We start from the raw sequence: 9,188 nt of genomic DNA on the forward strand, positions 1-9,188 counted from the left end.
CACACACACACACACACACACACACACACACACACACACACACACACTAAGGAAGAAGTATATGCCGTGTTGTTTACCCCATCCTGCCCTGTTCGGTTAAGTCTCCATCACTGTGTAGAATAGCAGTCAGCATCCTCAGCGTGGAGTTGCCGGATTTGCTCTGATTGTTCTTCACTCCTAGTAACCACCGCACCATCAGCTTTATGCCCTGGATCTGAATGGACGAGGGTGGAAAGATCATTTACTGGTCAACAAAAGTGCATTACTTGAGATACAATATCCATAACCAGAGGGAAATTTCTCCTCATTTACTTGTAAAGATAAATACATACAGCAAGATCAGGTTGATATGATACATTAACATTGCAATTCTTTCTCTGAAAAATCAAGCGCGCACACACGCACACACACGCACACACGCACACGCACACACGCACACACGCACACACACGCACACACGCACACACGGTTCACCGCTGACCTTGGCCAGAGTCTCTGGGGACACTTCTTCATCGGGAACCCAAAGTTTGGTCGTCTTCTTGCCCGGGACCTTCAGACAACACAAATAATACTTCAAGACTTTGAACTGCCATCGTTGGTATTTTATGTCTAAAATCTGTACAACATAAGACAAACGTTTATGATAGTCAATAAACCATAATAATTGATAAAAGTGTTTAACTAAATTATTTTTAAAGTATGTAAATACATAAATTCTGAATGTAGAAACATGAATACTAGATTTGCAATAAGAATGAATACTCTGGCTGTGATGGCTTTTAACAGGAACGTGCAAACAACGATCTCCCACAGCTGCCTGTCGGAGAAAAGAAAGAAAAAGATGTGTACCCGGTCGTTCATGAGCAGATCCTTCACAATGAAGTTGGCGACTAGAGATTTGAGCGGTGCAGCAAATTGCTCTGGGGCCAGCTGAGCCAGGTGACCCAGGGTGGTCAGAGGGGTGATGAGCTGCTCGAGGTTAGCGGGGTCCAGGCCTTTGTGCAGAGGCTGGAGACACACAAACACACAACATGTCATTCACCGTTTAAACCCGGGGCACACATGCAGATCTGCTGGTGAAAAAACATCCACGTCACATTGTGTTTGACAAACTGTTCATCTTTGGGAGGCGTCTCTACCACATAGCAGCAATTTAATCTGTTTCTCTGCATAAAAGTGCGCTTTAATTGAAAGAACACAACATATGTAAATGCCTTGCAGAATGTGTCAAACCAGGAAATATACACACACAACTCTGTTTCCTTTAATGAGTAAAACAAATGCAGGGACTGACTAACCTCGAAGATTTGGGCGAAGTGCGTGTCTCTGTTGGTGAACATGGAGTTGATGCAGTGGATGGCATACTTGGCCTGGCGAGGCGGCCCTCTCTTGGCTTTGGCCTGCAGTACAGGCAGCAGGACGCTAGGGGGAGCAGGCAGGAGACCAGCGTTACAAACCACAGAAAGCATCATCACAAATCAGAAAGAGCGCAGCATGCTCAGAGCCAACCGCAGCGATTTCTATGTCCGATGTGTGAGACTGCATACATCCCCGCTGCACGCTGGAGAATGAATGAAAGCGTAATTTAGTCAATGAAACGTACGATTTGACGTGAGGGAAACTCTCTTCCAGCTTGCTGCCCGTGTTCTTGAAGATCTGCAGAGCAGCCTCGGCGACCTTCTCGTCGTCCATCTTCAGACAACCCAGCAGAGACTCAAACGTCTCCGCCGAGTGGAACGACACCGGGTGTGTGAACGAAAGCACCTGGGATGGAAAACACAACGGGGCGATACATATTCCGATGAATAGTTTTCAGCCGAATTCATCAAAAGAAAAAAAAAAAAAAAAGTGTTAAATGTACTTTAAGCAGATTTGTTTTGTGTCACTGTAAGGACGACTGCTGCCAGCTTATGTTTCTGTTTCTTACCTTCAGCAGCTCCAGTCCTGCTCTGATGGCCTCTTCAGTGGGGACGCCCTCATCCTCATCATCAGCTGTTCCATCTATCGATTTGTTGACCTGTTTTATCAACGCACTGGATGATGGTCGAGATAGAAGAGAGTGATTTATGAAAAAAAGGTCAACCACTACACAATTTAATCAATCATCATCACTGGCATTTGAAGTCTCTGCATCAATGTGATGACTTAAAGTTTGTGTCATCGGCCTTCCCACCCACCCACCCACCCACCCACACACACACACACACACACACACACACACACACACACACACACGCCCACACACACACACACACACACACACACACACACACACACACACACACACACACACACACACACACACACACACACTACCTGATGGACTCTGTGTCGATGTGTACAGGAGCAATTCTCTCCAGAAGGAACTTGACCATTTCCAGGAATGGGTTGCTGGGCTGTTTGGGGCTGCCGAGCTTTTTGGTGATGTCTCGCTGAAAAGGGGGCAAACAAATCATTTTATTTAAAATAATACTGTAATGCAGAAACACTGGCACTCTTTGTATGCAGCATGTGAGTTAAACAGACTTAATGTCCTGTCATTCAATGTTTGTGCACTGTTGGATTTTATAATAAAAGAAACAGGCAGCAGAGTTAGGCATCAAATAACGTGTGCCGTCATGTCTGAATGAAGCTGTAAGGCACATGCACACTAACAGACAGCAGGGCGGGGCTTCTGTTGAAGCTTGTCTTTATGATGCTATAAAACATTTAGTACCACCTTCATCAGTCTACATGCTCTTTGACTATTTGTTAACACAAAAGATAGACCATATACAGAGATTACTGATATTATAAATGATTAAACTATATCTTTGAGGGCATCACTTAAACAGAGCCAGTGGAGGGATGACGGCGTCGACGCCACGCTGATGAGAGAAACGTCAGCACTCACCACACACACTTCAGCTTGCTTGCAGGAGCATGAGGGGCTGACCAAGGTTTCCAACTGATCTCTGATCCGCTCGTCATCATCCAGGACCTGAGCCAGCTTCTTCACAAAGTCCTGAGCCTTGCCCGGGTCTGGCAGGTTCTCTGTAGTCACACAGTATTAAAAGCTTACGTCTACAATGAATACATTTGAAACCAGGGTGGGTGGGGTAGGTCAGGCTGCTTCAGCAATGTCATTAAAAAGGTTTTGTTCATTCTTTTCTTCTACTTCAGCTACGCGAAGTGGAAAGATCCTGTGGCTGTACGTTAAAGGTGGTAATTCAAACACTTAAATGCATGTATTTAATGTGTGTAAATCCCTTACTTGTGATCACCATGACTTTGGCAAATACGGCCTTGCTCGATGCTTCAGACTAAAACAAACGCACACACAAAAGAACAATACATTTTTTTGAGAAAACATGAGAAAAGAGAATATTAAAAATCTGCTTTTTTTTCTAGTGTGCTTCAGTTCGTTACCTTGGGTTTTTTGACCAAGTCCAGCAGGTCTTTGACATTGTGCCTCAGCAGATTCTGGCACTTCCACATCTCGTTCAAAGCTCTGAGAAGCACAGGTGAAGAAGAGTCAAAGGACGGAGGAGGAGGAGGAGGAATCGTAGCAGTACAGAAGGAAAATAAAGAGTTTCTTTTTGAACATTTGTTCCAGACAGTTCAGTAGTCGTCTAGACTGAATTACATCATTTTTTACAATGCAAACGCTAATGAAAATTAAAATGACAAGTCGTGTTTTGCAGCTGCATTAATCTAATATTTGTGAGAAATGCTTACTTGACAGCATTTGTGTCCAGGGTGGCGTACAGGTAGTAGAGACACTTCATCCTCTCAGTGGTTTCCAGGTTGTGAGGAACCATGTACTGGGCAAAGACCCGCTCCACCAGCAGCCTGTGCACATGGAGGGAATCACTCCGATTTAAAGGAAGAATATCCTCACATAGGTTTTCATATCCAACGGTTTGAGCTGAGAGGCCCGACAGTCATTAAGCTACCGTTGGATTTTGTTAAAAAAAACAAACAAAAAACAAAAAAAAAACAAGATGGGGCCAAAAAAATTAAATGCTATTCCCTCTTGAATTTGATCAAATAATTATGTGTCAATTAGATAACAGTTCCTCACTGGCCAACCAAACATATCAGAGAAAATCGGATGAAGTATAATAAGATTTGTCAGCGGTGCCGGTATAATCTCACAATACCCCTCATAATAAAAATGGGACATTTTTTGTCCCTACATTTTGTTTAATCAATTTCTGAGGTTTAAGAGAGAATTTGCTGAGCGTGCACACACATTTTAACACGCACGCACGCACGCACGCACGCACAGCTGGCAGCTGAGCAGCTCCACTGCAGCAGAGTGATTCAAAGGATAACTGCACCCTCAGACACACTTGTTCAGCACTTTTCTACATTTGAAACAATGTTTTATGAAGTTGTCATTCAGCCGTCTGGCTCCTCGGATTCTTTCAAACAACACGTTATAATTGCATCTGAAAACAGCTGCGACTGCTTCACATTACGGAGCCCTGAAGCTACGGTAGCTGGCGTACGTACGGTTGTCAAACTGCAGCGACAAAACTGTTCCGAGTCTAGAGAGAAGCCTCTGCCATTCTGAAAAGCTGATATAAGCGCCGGATTTTACCGTTTGAGAGGTGTTTGGCTCACTGCCAAAGTCTGCTATGAAATATCTCAATGCGATGTCATTATTTACATTCGTCTGGTAATCCAGGGAACAAGACACGTTAAACTAAATTAAGTACAGAAATCCAAGCTACTTAGCCAATAGCTCAAGGCACTGTGATTCAAGGAGCTCACTGATCTTAAATCAGCATCTTTAAGGGAACAGATTGAAATGCTCTACCTTTGTAACAGTTACCTCCATGTTTGAAATGCTTTACTGGAATTCATAAAGGGGACTTTGACTTTTCTAATGTAACAGCCAGGAACACATTCACACAAACCTGTCATCGATGCTGTTTTGGTAGTAGATATGGAGCAGCTTGTCTTTTATCCAGGAAATCTGTTTAGAGGCCTCCCTCCCTCCTTCTCCCTGCAGCGAGTACTTCCTGTAGATCGATGCCAGGCCCATCATGGCCTCCTTACGCACACGCCACTGATGAAGGAGGATAGGGCCAGATAAAGGGAGACAATTACCAATCACGACCACGAGTTAAATGAGAACTATATGAGCAGATACAGTGGCTGCAGTCCATCCCAAAAACACGATGTTCAGACTGATCACGACAGGAAATGTTCTCAATAACAAAATCCTTTTCAGTACTTTCCTGAGTATATTTTGTGATAAGATTAATATATATATTTTTGCCATATTACCGAGGCCTTCATACAACACAATACGAGTCCATACCGAGTCCATACACACACAAACATTTGTCCACTTACTCTCTTGTCCAAGGTCCTCTCCTTCACAAAATTGAGCAATGCATCATTCACGAGGGACAAGTCCTTCTTGGCAGCAGTTACTATAGACACGATGACATCGTGGCGGATGGCCTCCTCTGGGTCATGTGATCTAACCCGCAAGAATTCTGGGAAAGAAAACGGGAACAAATGAGGGGGACGTGAGAGAACCCGACACCTCGAACAATTACTTCACACAAAAACAACACGTTTGTTCAGGAACAACAATACGCTTGTAACTCATCATTAAGAGCTTGTAAAGTGAGTCTTGTGGCATCACATCCGTATAGAGGCACAATAACTCAATGCTCAGCACAATTAGCAGGTTTCAAAGAACACATATGCTGAGAGGTCAGAGCATCTCGGCTCATTTACCTGTGAGGTCTTTGGCCAAGTCTGGGTGGTTCATGAGACAATGACTGGCAAACTTAACACACTCCAGCCTGATGGGCACATGGATGTCATTAAACCTTTTGGGAAAAATAAATAAACGTTTATACCAGCAACTCAACACGGAAAAAACATGAATAACCCAGCACAGCAGGCGTTTGCTGCATGCACGCACTGTAACCCACCTGCCGAGGTAACACTGCCACAGCGGTTTGTTCTGTGCAGCCAGCTCAGAGTCCTTGGCTCCGAACATCTTAGCCAGCAGCTTCACCACTTGCAGCCTCTCGTCATTATCGTTACTCTGCAGAGACAGAGCGAAGGAGAGAGAGAGAGAAATTATGCACAGATATTTGGCTGTGTTGATTGGCCAGACGAGCCAAGTCAATTACATTGGCTCCATTACCACCTTCATAACACAAAGGCAGCAGTTGTCTTTGGTATCAGTCTTGTTTTCAGAATGAGAAGTGAAGAAGAGGTAACAATGAGAAGTAAAGACAAAAGGAAGACAGGTGGTAGGAAGGAGAGAAAACAAGCAGGGAGAGATAAAGATGAAAATAGTGATGGTGAGACAATGAATGAGAGAGGGGGAGACAGAGGGAGGATGTGTAATCTGGGAGACAGATTTTATCGCAGCTATTATTTTGAGGAGACGGCGCTGATCTACACTCCCTCTGAACAGTTAATGAGTGTTATCCATCAGCAGGGGGCCTTTATGAGACACTGCAGAGGCAACATTATGCTGACTGCTGGACTGATCCATCTTTCTAATGGGAATCCACAAACCTGCAGAGAAAGTGAAAATGTGCAGTTCTGTGGCTAATAGGTCGGAGAATTCTGGGTTTTCTGGGGCCTGGTGTGTGAATATACTCAGAATATTAACCCAAGAATTGCTGCTACTTCCATCTCTATAATGTAATATCGCAACAAAATCTAACAACGATAACTATAATAATGCTGTGTGTTAATAACGTGCACAAAACAATTGTACTAGCAACATGAAATGACAAATATAAGATGCTCCATTTTAATGTTGAACTGAAAGAGTGGGTTTTTTTTTTTTACTACCTTGAGTTTGAACTCGAGCTGCGGCAGCACGGAGAGCAGCAGGTGGCTGTCGATGTTGTAAAGCTCCAGGATGAGGTCGAAAACATGCTCGGACAGATCGCTGACCGAGGTCTTCCCCAGCATCAGCACCTGGTTGAAGAACTGAAGGAGAGGACAGAGAGGGAGGAATGGTTTACTGATATAACACGTAAAAATAATAAAAAGAGAGATCCTGCAAATCAAGCTGTGACTGTGAAACAGATGTAGAGGCAGACGCTCAGATTTCATTAGCTGCCAGGAGACAATAATAACGCGCAACGAAGAACGCAAGGTGATTTATTGACATTGTGCTCGTTGCACAGTTGCAGCATTACAGCTGCATGTACACAATGTGAGCCTCAGCACAAATATTTGAATGCATCAAATGTTTTTATGTCCAACAGCTGATTTTAATGACCAACGTATCACTTAGCGCCGTCGTTGGCTCAGATATAAACCTCTTGCAGTGCCAAGACATTTCTAGCATAGTTGGCCTTGGTTCAACTGCACTGGCAGTGCTAGAGTCTTCCCATTAGGCTACATGAGGCTTTGAATCTACAGTATGCACGGTTTCTGGTAGAGCTGTAGGATTTTTGTTTCTTTGTTTATGACTACTACCGGATACAGACAGCTGCATGGTGTCCTGTGTTTAATTGAGGAAGAAGGATCTCCATCCAGCCAGAGATGTAAAAGTGTATAAAAGACAAAAAACAACAACGAGTGTGTCAAAGATTGTATCTTACGTTGGTGATGTAAGGCTCAATAGCCTGAGCAGTCCTCTTCAGCAGAGCTTTGGCCAGGTCATACGCTTGTTTATTCAAGTTCTAGACAGACAGAAACACAATCGGTGAATAAAATAGCAGGTCAGAGAGCATGTTCAGACAGATGACAAAAATTACACATGATGTCCAAAACACGGGACAAAACATTTCTCTTTTTTCGCTCAGCAGAATCCCCCTTGGACGTCCACAGATGTTTGTGCACAAACTCTAAAGCTGCTTTACTTCTTTTCACCTGCAGGGGTCCTCATTGAATTACAGCATATGGAAAATGATATCCAGACAAATCAGTCCAGAGACTGTCAGTTACTGAGTGTTCTCTACACCAACATTAATGTGTGTGTGTGTGTGTGTGTGTGTGTGTGTGTGTGTGTGTGTGTGCGTGCTGTACGGTGTTCTTTATGTGATCGTGTTGAGTGCATGGGCGTTATTTTGTGCACATACCTTGTGTGCAGGCACCAGGTTGACCAACACGGTGTCCAACAGCTCCTGCGACACGGTGTCTCCCTCGCAGATGATGGAGCTCATCAGGTCCACCATGTGCATGTGCACCTTCTGGTTATGGCCGTTGCTATGAAAACAAAAGACCAAGGATGTCATCAATGCAGCACTTAAAATACAAGACTCCACGCTGGTTCCCTGTTGAGTCAGCAACTTAAAATGATCAGATATTCCTTGGGGAGTTTTGGTAGTTTGAGATTTACTTTTCTGACAGCATGCATTTTGTAGGCAGCCTGCGATGCACTGATCACACAGAGGGTGGGTGTACTGGCTCATGATGATCTGCATTACAGCAGGAGGTACCGCTGATTACCTAGATTTCTATTTCAGCGACTGCTGTCCTCAGAGCTGCCAAACATTACTCGTCTTATTACCTTCCATTCACCGACAGTGTCACACACAAACAAACATGAGGGCTGCACTCCCTTACACCTTCGAGCTCACTGTAATATTTCAAGCAGAGCTCTTCAAATTCTCCCTATATAATAATTCAAAAAAAAAAAGAAAAAGAAAATGCATTGTGCTGGCACAACCTTGACACACACAACCATTATTTTTGTTCCAATGGCAAAGAGCCAAATCCTGCACTGCAGAATTCAGCCCACAAGGTTGTGTTCAGAGGAGTGAGATAGAGAGCCGGGAGAGGAGAGGACTGCGGGCAATCAAAGACAAACAACTGTGAAGTTTAATGGCGTTGCAGTGGAGACAGATCGAGGTATTAGAGGGCTCACTTCTGACATTAAGGACTGCTGCGGACAAAAGGTGGAGGCTATGTGGGAACAAACAACAAATATGAAGACAAATAACAACCGCACTGAGGCAGCCTTTGATAAACAGACTTACTTGATGACCTGGAAGAGTGTTCTGTAAAGCTGGGTGAATATCTCATTGCTGTCTTCAAGCTCAAAGCAGATATTGTAGGACTTCACCCATGCTATGTTCTGAACAAGAAGAGAGGAGGCTGTTGGTGACAATGCAACTTACAATGCAGCAAACTAGGAAGAATGTGGTGAGGGAGGGGGGTATTTACACACACACACACACACACACACACACACACACACACACACA

General features: G+C 44.0%; 1 protein-coding gene across 5 annotated transcripts in view; it reads right to left on the reverse strand.

The window, feature by feature from the left end:
- Positions 1-9,188, reverse strand: part of pds5b (PDS5 cohesin associated factor B) — a 24,654-nt gene that overhangs the window by 5,970 nt on the left and 9,496 nt on the right. For all 5 annotated transcript variants that reach the window (XM_031872660.1, XM_031872656.1, XM_031872657.1 and 2 more), the window contains exons 5-23: positions 8,961-9,058; positions 8,061-8,187; positions 7,581-7,661; positions 6,820-6,960; positions 5,940-6,055; positions 5,740-5,834; positions 5,347-5,492; positions 4,905-5,056; positions 3,718-3,831; positions 3,409-3,490; positions 3,254-3,302; positions 2,894-3,033; positions 2,317-2,432; positions 1,928-2,033; positions 1,604-1,764; positions 1,299-1,422; positions 850-1,008; positions 482-550; positions 78-214 (exon numbers count right to left, since the gene is read on the reverse strand). In XM_031872660.1, coding sequence (XP_031728520.1) covers positions 78-214; positions 482-550; positions 850-1,008; positions 1,299-1,422; positions 1,604-1,764; positions 1,928-2,033; positions 2,317-2,432; positions 2,894-3,033; positions 3,254-3,302; positions 3,409-3,490; positions 3,718-3,831; positions 4,905-5,056; positions 5,347-5,492; positions 5,740-5,834; positions 5,940-6,055; positions 6,820-6,960; positions 7,581-7,661; positions 8,061-8,187; positions 8,961-9,058 — 2,213 coding nt within the window. The remainder of the gene's footprint in view (positions 1-77; positions 215-481; positions 551-849; positions 1,009-1,298; positions 1,423-1,603; positions 1,765-1,927; positions 2,034-2,316; positions 2,433-2,893; positions 3,034-3,253; positions 3,303-3,408; positions 3,491-3,717; positions 3,832-4,904; positions 5,057-5,346; positions 5,493-5,739; positions 5,835-5,939; positions 6,056-6,819; positions 6,961-7,580; positions 7,662-8,060; positions 8,188-8,960; positions 9,059-9,188) is intronic.

The sequence above is a fragment of the Anarrhichthys ocellatus genome, unplaced genomic scaffold (assembly GCF_004355925.1).
Source record: "Anarrhichthys ocellatus isolate YVR2014 unplaced genomic scaffold, GSC_Weel_1.0 scaffold65, whole genome shotgun sequence".
In the NCBI taxonomy this organism is placed as follows: Eukaryota; Metazoa; Chordata; class Actinopteri; order Perciformes; family Anarhichadidae; genus Anarrhichthys; species Anarrhichthys ocellatus.